General features: G+C 41.6%; 1 protein-coding gene across 1 annotated transcript; it reads right to left on the bottom strand.

The window, feature by feature from the left end:
* Window positions 1-1,948: 1,948 nt before the first annotated feature.
* On the bottom strand, window positions 1,949-24,464 carry TECR (trans-2,3-enoyl-CoA reductase; the record flags this gene model as incomplete). Its single annotated transcript, XM_084266420.1, has 13 exons — window positions 1,949-2,121; window positions 2,217-2,262; window positions 3,212-3,300; window positions 4,007-4,064; window positions 5,361-5,404; window positions 5,494-5,566; window positions 9,816-9,921; window positions 10,040-10,155; window positions 12,197-12,300; window positions 13,602-13,646; window positions 13,958-14,009; window positions 14,513-14,563; window positions 24,438-24,464. 13 exons carry the CDS (start codon window positions 24,462-24,464, stop codon window positions 1,994-1,996), a joined length of 939 nt encoding a protein of 312 aa, XP_084122546.1. The 3' UTR covers window positions 1,949-1,993.
* Window positions 24,465-25,727: the final 1,263 nt, after the last annotated feature.

The raw sequence follows: 25,727 nt of genomic DNA, 5'->3' as shown, positions 1-25,727 counted from the left end.
GAAGTGGATTCCTGCCATCCTGAGTGCACAGAACTACCAAGGTCAGAACATCAGCACTGGCTGATAGGGCTGGGTGATGGGAGACAGCTTCACTGTCTCACCAGGCTGCCAGTGAAAACAGACGGTTGTCTCAGCAAGAATGGGAAGAATTACTTCATAACATAGACCCAGGCAAGAAATGTACTTGGAAAAAAAAATTAATAAATTAAAACCTCAATGCTCATTATCTCATTCTCATCTTCAAGTTTCTCAAATAGGAGCAGAATGTCAGAATGGAGATTAAAAGGAAAGAGTCTGTCCAAACCTGCCAAAAGTTTTGTTCACTTCCAGAGGCCTGGAAAGGTATCTTTGTTACTAAACAAGCTCAAATTTTTCTTCTTTCTTGTGACTGGACCTTAAGTGGGTGTAAAGTATGAATAGGGTATGTGCTTTCTCTGTGCTCAGTAGGAAATCTTCACCCTGCTTGTACTCCACACTGCACTCAGTCAGAAGTCATTTGATATTTAGCTCTTTTCTCTGGTTCAAGGTTAAACTAGTGGAATATAATACTGACAAAACGAAAAGAAATGCATAATGATGTGTTGCTTCAGTTATCTACCAGATCTAAATATTTCTAAGAAATTTTCTCTAAGATACATTATACGGGAAAAAATATCTGGGTCATGTTTTTTCCTTTCTTAGGTTTTTTCTTCAATTGATGTAGATTTTTTTTTAATATAAGGACATTCTTGCTTTGTACTGTACAAAATATTGTGAAACTTCAGCAATCAGTAGTTGTTGTCTTTTGCCATAATTATTTCAACTGTATTTCAAAATAGTCTAGAATTTATTGCATATTTCACCCTTACAAATAGTTGCAAAAATCTTTCTATACATCCATTATAGATAAATAAATTAATCATGAAACAAAACTGTATCTATGCATTCTCTTCATATTTTAAACAGCTTTTCAAAAATGTCATTCAGATTGATTGCAGTAGTCTCTTTTTAGTAATTTGCACAAACCCCATCTAAGTCCCACTGAACATCTTGTGAAAAAGAAAACACAGAAAGTCCAAAATGTGGCTGATTTTTCTCCCTGGCTTTGAAAATAGGAAGGGAGCTAGTATTCCAAGGACTAGCAGTTACTCCATGTGTTTACAAAGTGTATTAAAAATTATTCAGAGAATGCTAACAAAATGCTAGGTAAAAGGTCCTTTAGTATCATAAGGACTTACTTGCTGTGTGAAAACAGGTCCAATATCAAAGACACAGCATAGATCAGATCTTCTGAACCTTATTTACTAGTATATAATTTACTAATGAAGACTAGACCCAAACAAACTAAAAACCCATCCACAAAGGATGTTACATCCACAAATACCTCTTACTTCAGATGTGGGTTTTTGGTTTTTTTTTTTTTGCAAATCAGGGGTTAGACCCAAAATAGGTACTTGAGATATTGCCTATTTCTTTATTCCAGGAACTATCCATATTCTTTGGTAATGTTATTTGTTACAAAGCACGAGCCTCCAGGCAGCACACACTCTTCTTCAAGTCAAAGAAGGCAGATCATGCAACTGTCTTCAGGCCAGCTGGCCGTGCTGGCTGAGCTGAGCTCTCTTGTAGTTAGCTGGTATGTCCTCGTTCCAATGTACTTATGTCTTGCAGAATGCCACTGCTAAATTTGGAGCTGCTTTTCAGCACAGACTTCTCAGTGTCTCTGATCCATCCATCTAAATAGACTAGTACAGGAAAATGTAAGTCAATCAGGTTACAGTGAACTGTAGGGGCTTTTGACTACCAGTTGTGCAGTGAAGCCTTATGTTTTTGAAGGCGCTTCTGAGGTGAGAATTCTTGAATGTAAGGGAGTGTAGCTTTTAAGTGCATACAGTTTCCCTCAGCAGTGCAGATTCAACATGCACCAAAATCCTTTAAGTCAATTATTTGGCAGGAGGTTTATGAGCTTTTTCTTCCTGACTTTTCGTGCAATATTCAAATTAAGCCTTTTTCTTTACAACAGAAAGGGAATAATTGGCATTCGAAGACTTGGATAATCCTTGAATTCTCGTAGGTAGGTGCAGTGTTTATCCTTTGCCCAGATTGTCATCTGAATGAAGCAAAGCAAGGTGAACAGTCCCACTGGAAGGGAGAAAAAGATACATCTCACTATCAGATTAAAAACACGCTTTTGTTGCTGACATCACTTTGGGGTGAAGTACCAAAACATTACTCACCTGGAACACACTGAGTCATGATAGTGAAACTGATCCAGGTCCCCACCTGTTTTGGCCAAGGAAATTGAAAATATTTCTGGTGACAGCATTTGCATTTATGTCTCTATTGATCAAAAACAACCTTGTCCTAGTGCAGGTAAATAAAAAAGCCAAGGTCAGCCAGATCAATTTCTAGTGTTAATAACCTCTAGCCAAAAAGGTGAACAATGCCTTACTATCACAAACTACACCTTCATGTTTGCTTCCATAGCTTTTATATGACAAAATTTTAAGCAATATATCATAGTGACTTGTCCGTTTCTGTGCTCAGTATTTGTCACATCTCCATCAGTGCTAGGAGTGGTAACTTTCTGAGGCCAAATACTGTTCTCCTTAACATATGTTAATCTCCACTGAAGTTAAAACCTAATGGTGTCCTTCTGTGTAAGAGTGAATTTTACACTGAGTTGCACTGAACTGATTCAAGCTTCTGAAGCAGTCACCACCAACTGTATAGTTTAAGAAAATGGGGAAGATGACCTGGGCCTATTTCCTATTTTCTCTCTGGCAGTATCTTCTATTCATCTATTTCCCCATTTTCTCTCCCACAATATCTTCTATTTGCCTCTCCACTGTCTTTGGGCTCTGTTATATTATAAATCCACCAGATGCCCCCATCCCCTCATTCCAAAACACGTTCAGTGTTCCTCCCTGCAAAACTTGCACTGCTTTGAAGTGTGTCTGTCTTGTCTAGCAGCCGCACTGAAGCGTAGGCCAGGGTCTGGGCTCTGTGTGTAAGGTTAGCCCCCCTGTGTAAGGTTAGCCTCCCCACTCTGCCTCCGAGGAGGAGAGGAGGAACAGACAAGTTGTTCTTTGCAATCTGTTTTCATGGGGTTTAGGGCATGAGGGGGAAATGTGTTGAGCTGAACTGTTGCAGAGATTTCTTCCATGTTTAACATTCCAAAAGAAATGAAAATATATTCAGCAAAACTAAAATCTTGTTTGAAAATACATACCTCATATGTATAGTTAGGGCAAGATACAAAGAAAAACAGCCATGTGAAAGGATTCTTTGTTGGATATGGGATCTTACGGGTTTTGGATCCTATAGATTAGAAAACAAATCACAAAATATTCACACTCCTAAATATAATGTTTCCTAAAAAGACAACCCAACTCTGCCTACTGCTGTGTCTCATCATTGTCAGAAGGATAAGCACGATGTGGGAAAACAGGATGTCCTCGGGACCCATAAGAAGGAATAGGATAACTGTGAGGAAATGTGCTGGGCATTAGAAAGTCATCTATGTACATCTTTGATCACAGTGGTTCCTGTAAGAAGAGGTACCTCAAATTTTAGATTTAGAAGTTAAAGGTTTTTTCAGATTGTCACAGATTGGGATTTTAGCAGTCATAGTTGACAACTGGTGCTTGTCTCTGGCCTGCACAGAGATCTTGTGGACCCTGTAGAAGCCAGTAAAATTACTTTCCCTTGCTCATGAAAGCATAGTTTATGCTAACCCTCTTTCCTTTTGTACTACCAGTGTAACTAAACATAACTGCTCCCCACAACACAGTCTGGCTCTAACCAATAAAAATTACAGTAAGATGTGTGCTGGTTTTGGTGTTGGGATTCCTTGCACTGTCTGATCTCCCCTAGAATCCAATTTTAGAGCTCTGCAACATGCATTCCCACAGCAGTTAGCTGGTGATTATCAATGCCCTCCAGGATCAGGTCTTTCATGAGGCAGTGCAACTGCAGAAGTAGTGAATGGCTGCACAAAAGTGAAAAATGATAATGCAATTTTTACCATTTCTCCGGAGGTCACTGAGTGCAACGTGAATGGAAAAATTTCCAGCTTCACACAGCTGCAAGAAAAAGTATGACAGAGTTAAACATGTGCTTCCCTTCTACCTACTCTTCATCCTTTTTTTTATTTCTTGGGGTACAAAATGAAGAAAAAAAAAGGGGGGTGGGTGGGAAGAGTCTATTACAAGCATCATAAATATCCTTAACCAAGATTGCTGTCTGACAGGAGGACAGGATGTCTCTGTTCAAACATGAAACTATATTACACTCTCTTTCTCTTATATAGTTATAATGTGCCAGCAAATTCGGTGTCCAAAAGTTCAGACTTAATACCTATATAATCCCCATGAGAGTTAAAGGCAATAAACTAAGGGGAATAAAACTAAACCCAGGAGATACTTTATTTTTTCTGTTATTCTAGATTGATTTACATAATTCTGATTTCTGAGAAGTTATTAAAATCCCGAGGAAGATACGGTTTAGACTCTTTCTTCTCTAAAGTATAATTGATATGACTCATGAAGTATAATTGATCCAGCTTCCTCCACTGGTTTTAAATAATGCTTCACCAATCAATTATGCAGAAAGTATATTGAAATGACCCATTTATAAGATTATGGACAGTCTCCAGTGTCTGCAAAGCATAACTCTTAAAGCAAATGACTGGTGGTTATTACTCCTGAGTTTTAATCCCAGCTCTGTGCTTTCAGTTTGTAGTCTCTCTAAAATGGGAATAGGATCCGAACTCACAGAATTTCCATACTGGGAAACTACTTTGACAACTTTTTTTAAAGTGAATGAACAGCTGATGTTCTAAACAAGTTACACGCAGATAAGAAAAATGGCTACAGCTTTGTTGGCTACACTAATGTTGCTTCTGCATGTAAGAAATGTTCCTAGAAACTGTGAAAATGAACAGACAGTGACTTAAGAACTGTGCTTCATAAGAAAAGCTGTAAAAAGTTTCTGAAGCCCAGTAAAATGAATCTTTATCCCTGGAATTTATCAGCAACTTTCTTAGCTGGCAAGTTCTCTGAGTTTTATGATCTGTTGTGACCCTTAACACTCACCAAACAGTTTATAAACCAAACTTACTGAATTTTATCAGTGTCACAAAGTACTAGTTCCAGGATTCTTTTAAAGATTATGGGAGATTATCCTAGCAGAAAAATATCCCGGCCTTGGAATGGGAATCAACATCTTTCCTTGTGTGCAAGATCACATTAAAAACTGACAGATTTATCCATGCTGCATGCAAGTGGTCAGCTTTAGTAATGTCTGAAGTGTTCCTCCACTTATACAACATAAGAAATAAAACATGTTTTAGCATTTTATAAAAAGAGCAAGAAACGTACCAGAAACATGATCACAGCAAAATTTATCTGTTTTTTCCCATAAGCTATTAAAAAAAAAAGTTTATATGTGATTAGTGCTAATATACAAGCACATAATTGCTTAAATCATATTGAGGGTTATTTTGCTACTTACAAGGAGGAGTGTAAAGAGGATGATTGATGTAATAAGCAAGCCAAGCTGCAAATCCCCAGTAATACAAGCAATTCTGAAAAACAGGGAATTATTCTTCGGTTTAGTACAATCCTCTAGGCCAGTATTCACTGGAAGGACCATTGATAACAATGAATTAGGTTGATCCTTCAAGTTGCTTATAATACACACCAAGTGTGGTACAGTGGGAAATAACAGAAAGGGAGAAGTGCTCATAGAATAAAATTTCCTCTCAGATATCTTGGAGACATTAAGTTTATAAATAATTTTTAAAATTATCATCATACTATTGAAAACAAATTTATCTTGCCTGGCAAGCCAGGTGGCCAAAGATGAAGGGCCATACAGACCGTTAGAGACTTGTTTTGTTAGCCCCTGAGACTGTAAAACCAGATTTAAGCACTGTGCTCTCTATTGCTTATTACTTTGTGTTACCCAATCTTTTGCCTTTCCTCTTCTCTGTCACCCCATCAATTTTCTTTCTTGCCCATTCTTTAACTTTTCTTTCCTAAAGTCAGCATGCCTGGTACTTTCCTCTGCCCTTTCACTGGGATATCTGTAGTTTGTCCCTTTTGCTGCTGATCTTGGCTTTCTGTGACCCAGCTCCCATTCTCCAAACATAGTTTTCACCAATGGCTGTGCTGACTCATTCCTGCATTACAGTGACAGTCTCTACCTTGTGTTAGGTCTTCCTGGCCTTGCCTCTTGCAGTTTTTCTTCTAACACTCATTGCTGCTTCCTTGTGACAGGTTTTCTTCTCCCTTTATATATCTGTAGGTAGGACAGAGGTTCCCTTCTTGGCCTATTCTTCCTCTGTGCTGTCACCTCTGGGCACCCTCTCTTGCAGACAGACTTTAACCCTTGCTGATAGCTCATAAATTTGCCTCTCATTGGTTAGAATGTTATGAAACCTAGTGCCTCAGTTTTTAATATTTCAGGGCATGTTTTGGACTTCAGCAAGCCCAAAAATGAGCCCTTTATTTTCCTTTCACCACTTCCTTCTGTTCCTTCACCTTACCTTCTCTCCTGTTTTCACTCCTGAGTAAAACAGTGATCATCTTAACTTTACGGTGATACTTTTTTCTTGGCCTTCCTATAGGCTCATCTACCTTAGGCATTTCTAGGTCTTTCTGCTTTCTCCTTCACAGCTTTCTTTTCCTGCTCACACAGCCAAAATTCTTATCCAAGGCTGCATCCTTTCCTGTCCTGACTGGTTTAACTTTTCTTTTTTGCTTCGAATGTTGCAGCCTTTTCTCCCTATATATACCAGAACTGCACTTCTAGCAAGAATGCCCCAAAAAGTGATTACCTCAGCGTCTGCAGCCCACACTGACTGCAGTGTCTGATGATGTGTTTTCCTGAAAATGCTGGCGAGGGGTAAGGCCTCCCACAGACAAGCAGGTGTGTCCAACATTCTGTTGCTTTTCCACTTCCTTTTCAGAGTTAATTGAAGTATTGACATGCCCAGAGACCTCTGCCAAAATGGACACCCTTTTGTGTATGCTGTAATACAACCATGTAGTATGTCCTCTTTGCTCTGAGGCTATGTATTAATAGATAACCAATGAGTAAGAACAAATTATTAACCAATAATTACAAGTTGGGTGGGACAAAAGAGCAGAGATTAAGTAACTTCCTTGTGACAACTTCCCTTTTTCCTAGGAAAAGCAGCAGAGCCAGAAGAACGGCTCCAGTGAGGATCAATCTAGTTTGTGTCCTATCTGTAAACTACTGCTTCCTCCCTAACAGTAGCTTCTTCCACCATCATCTACAATTTAGTATCTGCTTTACAAACTTAGATGGAAACAGGTTCTTGTAATCTTGGAATGGCATCTTATGAAAACCCTTTCCCTAACTTCGGGGCTTGGCACAGGCTGGATCATATGGCAATGGCTTTCACTTAAGTAAAATTAAATCAATTAGCATGGTTCAGCTCCCCACAATACATGGTGTAATTACACTGAACAAGTACTGTTCATCCAAAGGACATGATTTACTGCAGGAGTATTCCTCAGTTATGGGAAAAGGAGCTTTACGATGTGTGGAGTGTGCCACTGCTAAGCTCCTTAGCAGTAACACTACAAATGTCCAGCTGCCACTAGAAGCCTTATTGCTCAAACAAAGGCCTCCAGTGAGGTTCAGGTAGGAAGAGCAGAATACATGGAGACTTTGTAAACTCACTTTGAAAGAAAGATATGTTTTTTTCTGTGAATGTTTCATATTCCAGGTGAATTATTTAAACCAGTATCTTATAAAAAGATTTTGTGGATCAAGCTCAGGTATTGCAGGGATCTCAAAAATAAATTATTCTTAGATTTACAAGTCAGGATTCTTTTCTTCTCTACTCCAACTGATGATCCCTGTGATGATCAGAACAGTTTTTTAATGCTGTGCCTATGTTTATTCATGACCAGCATGTATCCTTCTGTTTCTCTCATTAGATTGTCTTCTCGTTTAAATGGTATTTCAGTCTAGTGTTTTCTTTCCTCCAGATGTTTTTACAGAAAGTGACAATATACATCCTTTTTACCCATGAAAATGTTCAGTAAGACCAGTCCTAAGACTAATCTTGGAGGCATTCTACTGGTACCTCCCTTTTATTAAAGGTTCAACAGATCCTTTTCTAGCACAACCATGATGATCTTTCCTTTAGCTAGTTCCTTTATCATTACACAGGTTGTTGTATTAATCCCTATCTGATTCACCCTGAGCCAGTTGATTACTAAGTCCAGATAAATCTATAAATTCTACCTTTGCATTGCCTAGCAAAATCATGTAACTTAGAAAGAATTATACTATGTTAGTGTACAGCACGAGGTGCTTTTGGTGAACCTCTGCTGCCTTTTATGGCATCATTTATTCCTATTTCCATTTGATAAATAAAGCATGAAAATCACAAATCTCATCAGTTCCTGTCTCTGATCTCTGATTATTGAGACTGAAGTGTCCCTTGTTAAAGGCAGCTTTCCATTGCATTCAGCAGATATATGGATAGCTTATTTCTTATGTACGTGATCAAATACAAAGACAAAAAGCTTTGTCTATCATCTGTATGTGAAACAAAAAAGGGAAGAGGATGTGATATTTTTCTCACTGGCACAATTTGGAGTGACACCACCAAAATCAATGAAGCTATAAAAGCAAATCAAACCCAAGCACTACTAAGCAGGTAGAAGAACTGTGAGCAACTTTACAGATGAAACCAAGTACCACCAACCTGAGAAGGTGGAAAAGTAGAAGTGATCAAAATGACTGGTACAAATGTCAATTTTAGCAACAAGAGTTTGTATGGTCTGAAAGGAAAGAGGAGTAGTCAGAGATAGTAGTGAGAAAATGAAGATTTATCACACTTTTTCAAAGTAAAGTTGCTCATTTATCTGCTGTTTAGCATGCATTAGCTACTATTGTGTCAAGAACAAGTCTTTAAGAGATCTGCTAGCCTTTTAACCATTTCTGCCCTCTGCTGCTGCAGAAAACACAGTAAATTGCTAGGGAGGATTCTTTCTGAGGGCCTCTGCTCAACTACACACCCTCCTTCCATTGAAGAAAGTGCGATGCTATGGCCAGAGCTACCCGAGATGCTGTGCAGCTCTAAGGAGTTAGCCACACTCTAGAGCTTCAGCCACTGGTGGTATCACTGCCACAACTTTGCAGTTGTAGGTGGCAATCTCGTGTCTCCCTGAGTGCAAAGCTTATGCTGAATACCAGTGTGTGCTCTGTATCTGTAAAATAACTGCAGCCCCTGCATAAGGACACAGCCCACTGTGCTGCTCTGCAGAGATCTCGGGAACAGCTGCCCTACGCCGCGGCAGTGCTGCTAACATCAGGGAGCGCTCCTGCCAGAGAAGAAAATGGCTGCTTGGTGCTAGATCAAAGGTAAATTCGCGGTTGCTTGACAGCAAAGAGTGTTCAGGGCAAAGAAGATGTAAAATTAGTTACAAAAAGCAGTTTTTTAATAATTATTTTTTAAAAATCAACCCTCCCAACACTGTGCCTGCCTCTCTACCTTAAAAGTTAACATTGTCGCTAAAACCTTCGCACCCAAGGAGGTAACACAGTGAAAAGGAAGGGCATGCTGAAGGTTAAAAATTATTAAAGAGCAATGAGACTACTGTAACACGAGTAACAGTATGGCAACACATGGGTTATACAGTAGTGAGATTAAGAACTACAGCTTTATGGGTGAGATTTGCTATGCATTGCTACAGAAGCCACATCAAAAAATCTGTGCTGCAGAGGCAGAACATAGGTTGGCTAGGCTGGATTTGTATAGGGGGCTATGGATAGATTCTGACACAATTTACCTTCACAATATTCCTCAGTGGCATAGTCCCATGGGAGAACCGGTGAACAAATACTGTTTCAATCAACCTTTTGATGTAGTGGAAAGAATGGCAGATACATGCCAAGCTAGAAACAGCAAGACAAAAGCATTTAAGAGTGCTTTAAAAAACAAGTGTGGCAAGACATTTGGAATAAGACTACAATGCTAACAAGAAATACTGCTCAAGCCTGCAATCGGACTTACTTAACTACTGGATGTGGGCTTGATGTAAACCTCTCATCCAGTCCATAGACAAAAGGCATGCGGAAATAAAACAGAAAATAGATGAACAATGGACCTGTGTATTCTATCAAAAATACCTGCAAAAAGAGAAAAAATAATTAGACAGCTGAATTAGATGGTGGTTTTGCTTTGGTTTCTTTGTGATAACTTCTGCAGTGAGATAAACACCTCCACTGACCCAGGGTGGCATTCAGAGAGGCAGGGAGGAAGTAGCAGGTTTGGTCTTGGGCTATGAAACTGGGAGACATGCACGTAGATGTTTTGCGTTGCATTTGCCTAAGTTGCATACAAACAGGCATTGCCAGTGCAGCTGACACAGTATGGGTATGAAGAGATAATAATGGCAGCTCAGAGATCATGATAAATATGCATGCATGTTACATTTACACAGCTCTCACCCTCCTCTTGCCCTCAAAAACTTGCTTTATTTTGCTTTATTTTGGGTTAAAATGAAATTTGGTGAAGAATTTATTTTGAAAAAAGAGCTTTGTTTTTAATAAATTAATTTTGTTTAAACTGGAAACACAGCTTGTAAGTGTTCACAGGTGACCCCCTCTGTATGAACAGTTTGCACAGCAGATGTTTCAGGAAACAGTCAAACTATTCTATGCTCAAACAATCTTTAATTTGAACACAAAGGAAAGAAAAAATATAAAATAGAGGAAACCAAAGAAAACTATTATCTAACTTAATTTCTTTTCAGATAGGTGTGCCTTAGGAACATCATCTTAAATAGAAGTTAGTTTTGGACCAAACATTAACAACTGATTTTTTCACACTTCTGTAACTGAGATAGGTAAGTCCATACCTCATTTGTGGAGAAAGAAAGGATATTGATTGTACTTATGTAAAACAAACCCAACCAACCCTCACCAAAACAAAGCACTGCTTTCTAGTGTGTTCAGTTATTTTGACACTTAGAAAAACTGTATTATTGACTTCTCTAACAATCAGCATTTTCTCTGGGGAAGATCAGATTTGATTGTAGATAAGAAGTTTGTGTCTCTTATTTTATAAATTTGAAGTATTTTTTGGCTTACATTTGAGTGAAGTAGCTTGAAGGGCAGAAAGAAAAGAATGTAAAGAAAAGATTATGGAATGGCAGAATTCTGGTGTTGCTCTGCACTGTGGTATTTTGGTATAAATTAATTATTGTGTGTCTTGGAGTCTGCATTGCCATTAGAAGAATTCGCCTCTTACTGGTTTTTGGCTTGTGTAATAGCTGCCTGTTTTATCAGCATTCATCCAAAGCAATGATGTGAAAAGTCAGTTTTGCAGAACCTTTGACTTTGTTTTACCTCCTATGAATGTTTTCTTTGTTACTGGTTTTATTGATGTCTCATAGGTAAGAAATGGTAAGTGTGCCTTTAATGTACGGGGTACTTTTTGTTGTGCTGTGCTGTTTCATTAGAGCCGTGTAATATGCGCATCATGGACCTTCTGAAGAGCTGGAGGGGTCATTGGTCATCTCACTGCATAAAGAGCAGTGCTGTGCTGCCTGCCAATGAGTTGAGACACAACTTGCACTTGAGCTAAGACAGTAAATATGCAAGGTCTTTGTGGATGGCTGCTAATACTGCCGAAATTATCAGCTGTCCTTAGCCTGACACTAGCATCCTGGGATGCAGCCACTTACAGACAGCTACCTGATGTTACTTTCATGCATTTTCCTCCTGAAGTCACTTGAATTACTGACATGTGGAGTTGCTCACATGCGTCTTTGCGGGACAAACTCATAAGAGTATAATCCTGATCTTCATCAGGAGTGTTACGCAGGCCCTGTGAAGCAGATCCCCAAAGGCATTTAGACACCTACCTAGTTCCCAGTGATTTTGCAGTAGACATCTAAATTCATTTGAGAACCTGCACCTTAGTTAAGTAGAGCCAACCTACCCTGCAGCAAGTTTTCCACTGCTGCTCTCCTGGGGAACCAGGCATTCAGAATATCCTGTTACTGCTTTCCCTGATTAAATGAACTGAAGCAATGAAGATTCATTGCCTGCATCCACTACCGGAGCAGGCATCATGCAGAAATACTGGAGAGAGATAAAAAGTGATGTAAGTTTTAATTATGGAAAAATAGCCACTAAAATGGCTCAGACTTGAATCATAGCTCACCGTAGTCCATCCTATCTGTGGCCCTAAATCTTTAAAGTATAAGGTAGCAGTTGTGCCAACGGGGAGGTGCTGCAGGATTTCCTCATCCCTCAGGGACTTTCCTTCTGAGAAGGAAATAAGTAATTACATCTCAGTGAAATTCAAGTCAACTTTGGTAGCATGCTAGCTTTACATCTTGCTTTAACCAACCTATGAGATTCTTTGACATAACTTGGGTTTATTGGAATCTCAATAAACAACTAATATTTATACTTCACTTTGATTTATCTCTGAAATCACATACAAGCCCGGATCCGCAATTCACACCAAACAGGAGAATTCTCAATCCTATGTGCCAGCCTAGTCTAGTAGACTTGCTCAGTCACTGTTAATGCAGAATTTGTTGATGGGTCACTGCCCTTTAGCATAGTTCACTGACCTCCTACTCCACTGCACCTCCACCTCTCTGATCTCGTTGGTCATCATTAGACAAACAGAAGCTAAGATAACCTGAGATCGGAAGTCTCTCCTACAGAGGTTTTCATTGCCTCCTTTTTTTCCAACCAACAAATTAGGAGGTGATTCCTCACGACCGAGCTACTAGTCAAGGTTTTAATGCCTAGATTTGAGGGAATCTCCTGCATTTTCTCATGGCAAGTCTCATAAATCCATGGATGAGTCTGACAAGTTAGATCTTTGGAGAAGGAAATATGACACTCATACACCTGTTTTCCATGGACAGACTCTACACAATGAACCAATCTTCACCAGCATACTTTTAAGGGACTGTTTAAATAAAATTCTGCTTAATGGAAGCAAAAGAAGAGAGTGCTACATTTGATACTGAATGCTAAGATGCATTAACACAGTTTGGCAGTTAGGCATTTTTGTGCACCAGGCCATGTCATAAGAGGCTTCTCGTAGCATTACCTACAACTGCATTAATGAAGTCAGCCAGCTGGCATCAGCTTTGTCAGCAAATCCTACATCCACAGCAATGTGTTTTGCATTAGCTTACCTCAAAAGAACTGTAATTCCTGCCTGAAAGCAGAGGATTATGTGAATTGATAGCTCTAACTCATAGCCCTTTTTAGTACTCCCAGCTGAGATCATTTCACTGCAGCTAAGGGAAATTAGTGCTTAGATTCTATGCCGCCTGTCTTGAAAGCAGAAGTGCTCAGTAGTTAGAAGGTGCATTGGAACAATATGCAGACTCCTGAGTTAATTACCAAGCACCAGGCACATGGATGGAACTCTGTTCAGTACTTTCAAAGAATTAAATTTGTTCTGGATTCTCTTCAGCCTTCATAGTGCTAATTAACACAGCTGGGAACTCATTCTTAAGAGTTAATTCCCATGCAAAGTACACCTGTTATGCCAAGCCCCTGCTCAGAGCTTTGTCACTCCAGATCTCTTAAGTACTTACTTGGATCGAGTTTTATCGACTGCCTCGCTGGATACCACCGAGGATCTGTAAGACCATACAGAATTGTGTGATATACAATATTTCACAACATCCACCATAAGAATGAATGCAACACAATGAGATAAAAATTATTTAAAGATTTTTAGGGATCTGTGAGGAATTATGCAGCACAAAAAAAAAGTAAAAAGGTATCAGGATAGTATAAAAAATGATACTGAAATATCACTGTAGTCCCATTCACATGCAGCTTACCTAGCACTCTGTGTGTGTGTACATCACATGTTTCAAATTCTGTAATTATCTCCTATTTGTATAGTGGATATTCTGATGTGAACTGCTGCAGAAGTTATACTCACATAATTTATGGAACATCAATCTGATCTCCCTAATTGTGGCATTTGGTTCCACCTAGGCAACAACAACAAAAAATGCATATGTAAGACACATATTTCAAAAGACAATTACTAGGTGTAAGATTATTCAAGTAGAAAAGTGACAGCATAACAAAGCAGCAGTGTAACTTTCTTGCAGATGGCTAGGATCAGCATGGGTGATTCAAAGTACTTCTTACAGGAAAAAGGAAGGACAATTTGTGACATCTGTTTCACAGGCAGCTTCTCTAGCAGTGAGAGAGAGTTACTACAACAGCAGTGAAGGTTTGACAGCTTATGGGTGAGTACGACACAACTGGCACTATCTTGGTGAAGCAGTTGAAGTTCTGCTCTTTGACCAGAAGCCCCTTCCAGAAAAGGGTTCAAGTAGCCTGTAGTCAGTATGAAGTTGCCTCTTCAGTGGCAGAAGAAAGGCTATCAGGAGATGATGAAATACCTTTCATAAACACCAAGTTTACTTAAGAAAAGCTGGAAATGTTAAAACGGTCACCTAGCATTTTAAACAGATTTTTGGTTTACCTTATCTAAGAAGCATAGCTGTTCCTTTGTCTTCCAATCAAGGATTTCCACCTGATAGGACACAAAATGATAATTAGTAATTATTGGCTAATTAATCTCTAAGCTTATTTGATTCCCAAATTCACTGTCGCTGTGCAGAGCAAGACACCATTTCTCTCTGATCTGTAGATTGTTAAAAGCCTTTCTGATGTGCTCAAGAGATGGCTTTAATCACAGCCAGGTTCTCAAAGCACTCAACTTGCAAAAAAAATATATTCTTGCCAGATAAATTGTCTTCCTGGACATAAGCCATAAGCACAGGGGGCTAACCTACCGATCAACACACATAGATCTGGAGTATTTTCTTATGACAGAGCAAGCGGAGTGAGTAAAGGTTAGTGAAGTTTCATAGGAATCCCTAAGGAACAGAAGTTTTATGAGTTGTAAAACTAGAAAGACAGTTTGAGGAAAAAAATTTAAATGTGCATATATACATATCTATACATGTGTGTAAACAAATATTCTGAGTACATACAGCTTGAAGATGGATTTGTATTGTCCCCAGGGTATTTTAATTGTAAAGAGAGTAGAAAACATCAGGAGACCTAATGAACAACTGCAACTAAAGCTCTGGACTTCACAAATCCTTAAGTGGTTGCTATAGGAATATTCATCGTTACTCCTGCCTCTCAGGTTACCTGTACTAGTGACTACATGTTACCATTTTATATTTCAAGCAGTGGTTTAGCAACAGCTCTGAAAAGCAAAAAGCAGTTTATTTCTGCGATCAAATGGCACTTTGACTAAACGTTATGATTTTAGTCAACAGCCAAGCAGAAAAGTACCCAGACATTTCAAAGGCTGGTTGTAGCAGGCTAGTAAACCCTAAAACACAGTGATGGTGTTTTAATTTAATTTGTTCCTGCCAAACACTGTAATGAACTTTGTGGTATAGCTAAGAGTGACAGTCCAAAGCTTATCTGTCACACTAAATGACTGGGAATGTCATTACTTAGTACTGAAAGAGTTTGGTGGGGTTTTTTAAATAAACATGTAGCATTAATTATGTTTGGTATTAGCTGGCCAAGAGGATAGATTAACATTGGACTTTAAATATGATTCCTTACTAAAAATAGGAGTCACGGTCCAGTATCTTTCTAATTGGGTTGCTTTGAAGAGATCAGTTGGTTAGTGTATCTTATTTCCTTGTTTTACTTGACCCAAACTGTTCTTTCTCTATTGATGCAGCAGTGGAGCACTTCAGCTCCTACCAGAATTATCAACTCTGATCTCCACAAGGGATACTAATGCTGGTTTGTGTATGTTTCTGACACCTAAGCTCTTTTAATTGGGTTATTCTCATTATGCACAAGGCCAGACTGAACATTTATAGAGTATTTTCTTTTGCTCTGTGGTTTTCATGGGAGTGGCTGTACAGAAATTTAGGTGTTTATGGGAACCATTGGAATCAGTGTGGAAAACAATCACCCAAGATTTTCTATACTGTTACTTGTTTCTAGTCCAGCATGTCTCTTTGAAGTGCCAAACTGACATACCTGCTGTACTGGCCTGTTTCCTGAAACATCTAAAGGGAGCCTATAGAGATGATGGATCCAGACTCTTCTTGAAGGAGCACAGCAATAATGTGAGAGGCAGTGTGGTGGTTTAGACCTGGCTGGAGGCCAGACGCCCACCAAAGTTGGTCTATCACTCTCCTTTTTAGTTGGACAGGGGAGAAAATATATATTGAGAGGCTTAGGAGTCAGGGTAAGGACAGGGAGAGATCATCCTGTCATCAATGACATGGGCAAAACAGTCTCAACACAGAGTGAAGGAAGGAAAACTCTAATTTATTACACTACTCTACACACACAGTGAAACCAGAGCCGGATAATGAGAAGCGCGACCAGATCTTAAGGCACCTTCCCCCACCCCTCCCTTCTTAGCAGACTTTAGTCAGGATTTTGCTCCCTTCTTCCCTCCTGTTGTGGCACAGGGAGGGCAGGGACTGGGGAAACAGGTTAGCAAAATGCAGCTGCTTAGAGTTTCTTTTCTTCTATATGTGATTCCCAGAGGCGCTGTGACCAGCTCCGATTGGCTCGGCCCTGGTCAGCAGCGACTTTGGCCTTGAATTGTTTACTCTTCGGGCCTGCAGAAAGCTCTAGCTGCTCCTTACAGCAGCCATTTTCTGCAGCCCCCAGTCTCTCCCAGCTATTCAAAACAGCGACAGGCAATAGACACCAGTTGCAATACAGGAAAATCCAATGAGATACAGGAAAATAATATTTTCACCATGACCTTGGCCAGACATTGGAACAAGTTACTTTCCGCTACTTTAGGGATCTAAGCAACATCAAACATTCCTTCCCTTTTCAGAAAGATGGATAGAGGAACACAGCTTTAGATTCCACTCCAGTGCATAGAAAGTTGTGCAACTACGAGAGTGAAAACAAGGTGACTGTTTCTTCTAATTATCACGCCTCTTAGCTGCATCAGAACATCCCCCAGTGTTTAGATGTTCCCTGCATAAGGGACAGAAAAGCCTGATCCAAGGCAAGAAATGTTATCTTTTCTGAACATAACGGCCAATCCTGGGAACCCACGTAGCAGTGAACAGAGTGTTTCCAGTCTTCAGGCGCAGCACCAAGTCAGTTAATGTATTGGTTGGCAACAGTTTTTAGATACCCAGCAATCTGTTCTTGGAACACTTACTGATGGGTATCATCCCTTTCAAACATAAATTGTTTGGCTCAGAGAACTTTAATTTCCATGTGGTTTCAGAGCATTTAGCACAACAGGACGCTGACTGTTGGCCTGCATTACAGCAGTATGACTTACAGTCCACTTATTTGGCGAATTTTTATAGGGATTTTAAAATACGGCTTCTCTGAAACTATTCTGAGTAGGACTTAATAGGCAGATTTGTGCAAGATAGCTATGTTAAAACTCTTTTATAAGTGACTATAAATATATATTTTTTCAGTCTTCAAGAGACAAATTTGTTCTAGTGCGTGAAGATTAAAGATTGATAGTGTCTTAAAACCAGAAAATTCCCTTATTATTGTTTAGAGCAGGTTGAGGACAAAGAATAATCAATATACAATATAAGCAGAGAAAAGTACATGCAACTGTTAAACTTTTTTCAGGAAATAAAAGGGGGAAGAGTTTATTCATAGGCAAAAACCAGTTGAACAAACAGCATTTAAGAAAGATTTTTATATGTAGTGTCTCTGCAATAGGATTACAAATATATACTTGATCAAATTCACAGAGTTTACAGCCATATCAAATGCTTAAGGATCAACAGATCTTCAAAAATTAGGTGATTATTATGGAAATCCCGACACACTTACCATGTCTGTGCATATTGGAAGTTTTATTTGCAGCCATTTGTACTCAGCAGATTTGGTAAGCTGTAGCTGAGTGAGATTTTGTCAACACTGAAATAAGCATATATTGTATTGATTTCTTTTGAAATTACTCAGTAAAAAAAATGCTTATTTTACAATCTAGGAACCAACCAACCCAAGAAAGAGTAATGCAGAATTAATATTCCCTGAATTGTTAGAGTCCTTACATAAGTTAAGTTCCTGAATTTACACTAAAGAAAAAAAAATAAATGCAGTGGTTGGCCCAGTACTAATAAAATCTTTCAAAATACTATTTTTCCCTTTGGCTTAACTCTGTTATGACTAGTGTAAGCTCACACTAAGCCAAAGGGAAATTGCTGTAAGTGTACTTACGCTGAAAACTGTTTGTGCTACTGCTGCTACGAATGATGTTCAGTCTGAAATCTCCCTTGCTCAGGAATGTACAAACTGTTGCAGAAGATGAGTCTAAGGAGCCATCTCGAGTAGTGTTTTTCTTTCTGATATGACCAGCAGGTGCCTCAGAAAAGTAATAAAATAAGGCAACAATGTAGTGACTGGAACTAAGAGAGGAGATTGGACAGGGATTGTGATTTTCCTGCACCAGAAATGCTGCCTTAGTATTCAACTGCTTTTCATGGATTTTTTCCTCAATTAGCTTATCCACTTGCCTTTTAAACCTATGTAAACTTTTTGCATGCACAGTGTCCTGAGGCAGAGAATTCCATAGCTCAGCCACAAGCTGCATGAGGAATTTCCAAAGCAGAACCAAGACAAAAAGTGAATTTTATCATCTTACCTGTGGAGTGCTGTACCTTATTCTGTAAGTAGTGCAACCAAGGAGAGCCTTAGCTCTCTGAAGCAATTGGCTCATATTCATGTGACTAGAATCTTAATTACATTATTTCACTGTGTATAGAGCTAGTGACACCCATACTCAACGTGTTTTATACAACTGCATTTCACATCTGTGGAATTTAGATATCTAACATTTGCAGGCTCACAAGACACACAGGAAGTACTTACTCCTCAGCTTCCTAAGTTCTGCTCCTGTGCAAGCCAGTGAGCACCAAGCTGTGCTGAAACTCACTGTACATTCCACCTGCTTGATTTGTTAGTCTGGCATGCTTGCATCTAGATCCTCAGGGACCTTGATCCAGTAAGCATCTCTATCCAAGGTCAGCACAATGCACAGCAAGTCTCTGAATGAAACTAAACTGTCAGCAAAGGAGTCTATGTAGTTGTTCATGCTTTATGTGTAAAGGTTAGACACACTGCCAGGGAGTGGGAAAATTACTTTAGACTGTCTTGTGCCATTCTCCACTACCCCCATTCCTTGGGCCACCAAGCAAAGAATAAAGGACTCAAGAGAGGCCAAAAAATACAGGCAGGAGAGGGCAGAACTGTGTTCCAGTGAAAAGGATGGTATCCTGCCAAAGAGAAATCCTGAATTCCCATCTTTGGGCTACTTCAAGCACTGCTCCCTTCCAGTGATGTTCTCCTCAGCATTTCCCTACAGTGAATGCCTTTTGGGATATCACACAGTGAGGGGCAGAGTTGACATAAACTTGTACACCTTAACCAAATTGTCATATCCACTCTTGGAGATGGGTGCCTGCCCTGAGGGCATGGAAACCCCAAGTCACTCTGTGAACCCGGACCTGAGGATGGTAAGAGGTGTAGAGCTACAAATGGTCATCCTTCAGGAAGATAAATCCATTTGTATAATTAACAGGTGACAAAATGAGTGAGTAAGAATGGTCAGGAAGGAAAAAGAAGGTGTATTCCCTTAAAGGGGGTGTCTGCTTTATTTTTCACAAAATGGAAGAGCTGTTAAAGATCTGCACTTTCACAGTGAACTCTTTAAAGCCTAGAAGAGCTTTCCAGCTTTTACTAGCATGACATCTTCCAAGGGATACACAAGAGGGGAAAGAAACCTATGCCAGTTAATACTGACTCAGTGGGTATTTACTTGCACTGGCTAAGACAGAGCTGCACATTGCCAATTTCCCAGGCATACTGAAGAGTCACATCATTCACTGAGTATCACTGTCACTATGGAGCAGACTGGAGTGTCTCCATCTGAGAACCTAAGCCAGCATTGACTTGACACTAAGTAGACATCCAGTTTTTTCAACATCACTGTGTAGCCTTTGCGATGCACAACAGAAAATATTCCCTGCCCCAGGGCTTCAGTTTATGGTGATTATGTTCTACAATGACAGGTAGAAGAGGTTTAGAATTTTTTTGTGAATTCCCATTTATTTGCATCAGTACTGTGATTTGCAATGTTGAACCTCTGTGCCCAGAGTTCCATTACTACTCTTTGTGGATCATTTGGTGTGTGAATGTCAAAATCTACATCCAGTCTAAGATTTTGACATGGAATTGGAGAGACTGAAGAGAGATACTTTCTTTTTTTTTTAAACAGAGTGGTACCAAGGACGGGTCTACCATCTTTTTGACAGGGCAGGAAGCCCTGGGAAGTTTGGAGCCCTTATACTGACAGGTGAATTCACAATATTTGTATTATTTTTTAAAATAGACTTTTTTTCTAAAATAAGACTCTTGATTTCACATGTAACCTTCAAATTCTAAGTAGCTCCAGGTACCTCCTGCCAAGTTATGTTTTACTATAATATTTTCCTACACAAAAACAAAAGTTTCTCTCTCAAGCTCCAAAAGGACCAATTGCTGTCTTTTAAATGGAGCAGCACAACTGGCTGTAAAAGTGTTGGTAAGTTTGTGGAGAAGGGGTGAGGGAGGAAAAAGAGAGCATGCTTTTCTCTGTCTTCTCATCTCTTTCTATGATGATGTGTTATGAGAAAACAGAGCAGTTTTCTTCAAATAGCTGGGCAATTTTCATCAGTGTCCCTTTAAATGACCGTTCAGATATCTCATATGTGGCCTTGTCTTGCTCAGGCAGTTCTTGGAGGATACAGAATCTTAAAATCCTCTGCAGTCCTGCTTTTGGCACTTGCTCTCAGTGCTCTTGATGAGGCTTTAGGCAGCATAGCTCTGAGTGGGAGAAACCTTTGTAACAGGAGCTGTGACATCTCAGCAATGAAAGCCAGGCAGCAGTCATCCCCCCCTTGCATTCAGAGGGTTTTCATCACAGTCAGAAGGGGGAGAAGCTTTAAATGCCAGCAAGGGGGGCCAGTACGTTATTGCTTTTAGACTGTACAGCACATGTCAGTTCAATCTATCCTCAGGGAGTGAAGGCTCCAAAACATTTTTGGTTATCACTGCTCACGAAAGGCACTTCCCAGCCAAGCCAGTTAAAGAAGCAAAAGTGCAACTGTGGCTCTTATGACACTAATCTTCTACAGCACAAATGTGTTTGTTGGAGTGTTTCTCCTCTAGGAAGTCAGAGTGCCACACTATTTTCTTTATATGAAATGCTTTTGAAGACCTAAACCTGTCAAGTAGAAAGAAAGAGTAGAATTAATTAGCCTAACTTCAGAGCTGTCTACTAGCAGCACTTACATCTGAGCATGTCACACAGACATCCTTTGTATGGAAAGAAGAGAAGCAGGCACTTTTAGGATAAACTGTATCATAAGCTCTGAAACATATCTAAAATAGGTCAGAAGAGTTGTTCTCTAATCAATTTGGTGAAATGAGCGCTCTTAGAGAATATTAATTATCTAGATACATGTCTCTATCATGAATCTGTAAATTTTCAGAGGTGAATCTCCTCAAATTATCAGGTGCAGTACTTTCAGGTATGCACATACTTCTTTACATTGTAGTTGTCCTTACTAACCTTCCCTATAGCTATTCATTCAAAAGAACGGAGGTGAAATTAGAAACACATCAATACCTGAAGTAAACAAGGACTATTCTAGCATTATTACAGATTAAGAACTGTGGAGAAAGCCATCAAGGCTTAGCTCCAAGAGTACAGAGACCTGACTTTGTGTATCAGTTCTAATACAGACATGTCAAGTAGAGGGAGCTCATTCACCACTCCAGATTTTTGCTGCCCATCCATTAGGTCCAGCATACTTTGACTTAATTGGGTGGTTGCTAATAATTCTTGGTACTACATTTGAATGCAACAGTTCAAAATAAGAAGCTAAAGGTATTGCCAAAGCTAAATCTGCCTTTCACTAGCTTCCTAATAGCCACTGAATACCAGGTTGCCTGTTTTTGAAAAAATTCTACCTTCAGCTGCACTGAGAAAAGTCTCATCACGACAGGAATCAACAGCCAGTGCCTCAAGCACTCACAGTCAGGCTGATGTTTTTCCAGGGAGAGGACCTTCCTACATACCCAGGAACCTAGGAAATTGTGTGCCAGGCATGATCAAATATACAGACTCAACAAAACAGGAAGAAATATTCCACCAGTAAACCTCTCCTAAACTTGTAACACTCATATTCTAAAAAACTGAGGCAGCGACAGCTTGGTGATTGCACAGTGCCTTGTGAGGGCTGGAACAAAGCACCATGGAAGAGCAATAAAGGGTAAATGGTTTAGGGATGCGCAGGGAGAAGTACAGAACTATACTGTGCCTCAAAGAGGGAATGCTAACGTTTGTAGCACCAATTCTACCCACAGGAGCACTGGGAGAGGTGGGACACTTACTTACCTTCTCTCTTTTGACAGCTCAGTTTTGAATACACGGTGGGGAAATGCAATTCAGAATTCAAATTCAATTAATTTAAAACAGAAATTAAGTCAACAGGGAGAACAGCACAGAAAGTGATACACAACAGCACTGCTTGGTGCTACCTAGGCTGTCTCTGTCCACATCCTACAGCCTGAGTCAGCTCAGACACACACTGGGTGAGCAAGGCAAATCTGTTTCCACCCATTATATGCTGTACAGAGGAAAAGACAAGGCTGACATCTAAATTCATGAGGCATTGTGAGTTTAGATTAGTGGTGCTAGGACACAGGATCTTGATACAGGACTCAGAAGACCTGTATCTCTTGCTACCGTTATGCCTAGCAAGACAGAGTGGGTTATTTCATTTTCCTGTGTTTCCTCATCTGCAAAGCCAGGAAATAATAACCTTGTCCATGCTTTTGAGGTCTTAGAGTAACAAGTGCTGTGCAGAAGTTCAGTGCAGCTAAGGAAGAACAAACCTGCAGACCAGACCATGACCACAGACATTCAGGAGACGTGCCTGCTCCTGTGTTTGGCTCTCACAAGAGTTTGGGAGACTGGTAGAAATGCAGGAAACAACTAAAAGCTTCATTGCTTTTCCTAAAAAACCCAGGGAAGTCAACACCCCCGAGGAAAAGACACGGTGCAGGTGCCTGCCTTGCACCCCTTAAGATACAAGACAGCTTATCTGGCTGAATGTTAATAGCAAAATTTTACACGTTGCAGCAAGTAACTAGAGGAGCAGCTGCTTTTCAGAATGGTTTGGGTTCTGTTAATGTTGGAACGGCTGTTTTATTTTGCATGGGGTGAGTGAGGAATTGCATTCATTTTTAGACGAGCCGTACTGGAGAAACCAAGGGTGAGCCTGCAGAAACGCGGGCGGGATCGCTGCCGTTCAGCACGTACCGACCTGCTTTGGTGACACAAGCCCCTCTTTAAGAAGTTTTCTATTAGCCAGCCTAATTAATTCTAGCAAAAAGTCGGTGTGCCCGTTTATATAACTTGATGAGATACGTCCCCAGGTGCACGTTACTCTGCGCTTTCTCTCCACGCAAGGACCTGACCGTACTAAACTCCGTACGGGCATTTTTCCTTTCCCACGCGAAACTCGAGCGCCCTGTACTAGCAGGGGGCCGGTGGTGCTGCCCGAGGCGGGGGCCGCAGACCACCGCTCGCCCTCGCTCCACCCCGCTGGACAGTGCTGGATGCGCCGCGCCGCCGAGGGAAGCCGGGCTGGGCGCCGTCCTCTCGGGCTGGGCACCGACTCCTTCCCGACTCTGTGCCGCCCCGCGGGCGCTGCCGCCCGGGGACACGCCTGCGCCGGGCCGGAAGGCTCAGCGGGACGGCTGCCGGCGAGGTGCGCGGCGGCTGGCGACTGGGTCTTCCAAGAAGTTGGGGAAAGAAGGTGCCGAGAACATTCCTCGCTGTCGCTGGTCCCTTCCGGCTGGGACGCACTGCCAGACCCACACCGGCAGGCTGACCACGGCACTACCCTCGGGAAGATCCGCGGGAAGCCCTGAGCCCGTGATACGGTGTCTCCGCGGACCGCGGAGAGCTCGCCTGGAGGCCGGGAACCCCGCCGGGGTCCCTCCCGCCCTCTCTCTGGGGCCACGTCCGAGGATTATCGGGGACACGGGGCAGAGAAGCAGCGAAGGGAACGTACCCGCGGAAGGGAAGGACGGGACGGTCGGGGGCCACTTCTGCCCCCTCGCCCCGAGGTAACCTCGGCGAGCGGCGTGCCCTACTCGGCTCCCTCCGCCCGGCTCCGGCCGCCGTCACTTGCTTTGGCAGACACGGGAGCGGGCGGCTCCGGCTCCCCGGTGTTTCAATGCAGACGGAGGGGGAAGAGGACTCCGCCGGTATCCCGGGCAGCCCCGTCCGCCGGCAGCAGGATGCTGCGATGCCCGGCCCGGGCTCCCCCTGTCCGTCCCCCGCGCTGCCCCGCTACGCCGCCCGCACCCACCTCGAAGAAGCCGGCTCTGCCGCCCATCCTGCGGGCTCCCACCGCCGCGCCGCCTCCCGCCGCCGCGGCTCCTTCCCCGGGCCGCCGCTCTGCGGCCAATCAGGCAGCGCCCGTCCCCTGCGGGTGGGGGGTTCCCGGCGGCAGCGCCGGGCCTGGGGAGGCGGCGCCCGGACCCCCCGCCCCGCCCCGGGCCGCCGGCGGTGCGCGTTGGGCGGCAGCTGAAACACTTCCATGTAAAGCCAGCAGCGGTACCCGGGGCGGGCTGCGGCAGTGCGGGGCACCGGCGGTACCTCGCGTAAGCCAAGTTCTGCAGCCGCCGGTGCTCACGCACCGAGAGGGGAGAGTAACGTTCACCGGCCGCCCGGAGCGACGAGTCAGTGGCATGTCGTTCGAAAGGGTAAGTTATCTGTCTCTGAACATTACAGAATTACTGCAGGAAATCAGTCACGTTTCGTGGGCTTTGCAGATCTGAAGTAGCTTAATGAGAGAACCTGCAAAACCGCAGCTGTCGGAGCCAGAAACCGCCCTCTGTTCTTTCTCTGATAGTTTCCCTTGCGTTTCAGGGTGATGGGACTGACAAGGGAACTCAGCTGAGGCCCTTTCTTCTCCTGTGATGTGTTTCTGCCACTGCTGAGAATTAAAGGCATGGCATGAAACAGTACAGAGGCTGATGCTGGTTTTCCTCCAAGCAGTCTTCATAACATGATATCCTTTTTCTGGAGCTAAGGTAATTAAATATCAGCAAATTCTGTGATGGTATAAAGGAACATTGCTTTTTCACTGCCAGAAAATTCCATTTATGCTATGCACTGTTTCAAACTGTTCTGCAATCCCCAACTTTAACCTGCTGTCATAGAATCACAACCATTGAAGCTACTGAAATGGAACATCAGAGAATAAACTTCACCAAAAGAAAAGGCCACTACTGGAAAGCCAGAAGGCCAATGTGAAAGACCCAGCAGGAGAGAATTCACGACCAGCATAAATATAAGGAAACATGTAAAAGCATATGGAGGCGTAGGCTCCTTCCCAAGCTCATGCAGTCTGGAGGGTTAGTTACCCTTTGGGCCAGGGTAGACCTTCTGGGATGTCATGTGAAAGAAAACAACATTCTTGCTTTTCCCAATAAGCTGACCTTTCAGAATGTTTTACTTCCAGATACTCTGTATTCGTACAACGAGGAAAACGTATCAAACACGAATGTAACCCAATACAGAAGAGTGACCAGAACACAAACACAAGGAACACTGAAACTAACCTTCTGCACCGGCAAGTGATCAGGCTTCAGCC

The sequence above is a fragment of the Gallinula chloropus genome, assembly GCF_964237585.1.
Source record: "Gallinula chloropus genome assembly, chromosome: 6".
Classification (NCBI taxonomy): domain Eukaryota; kingdom Metazoa; phylum Chordata; class Aves; order Gruiformes; family Rallidae; genus Gallinula; species Gallinula chloropus.
This window is presented reverse-complemented; position numbering and strand designations above follow the sequence as displayed.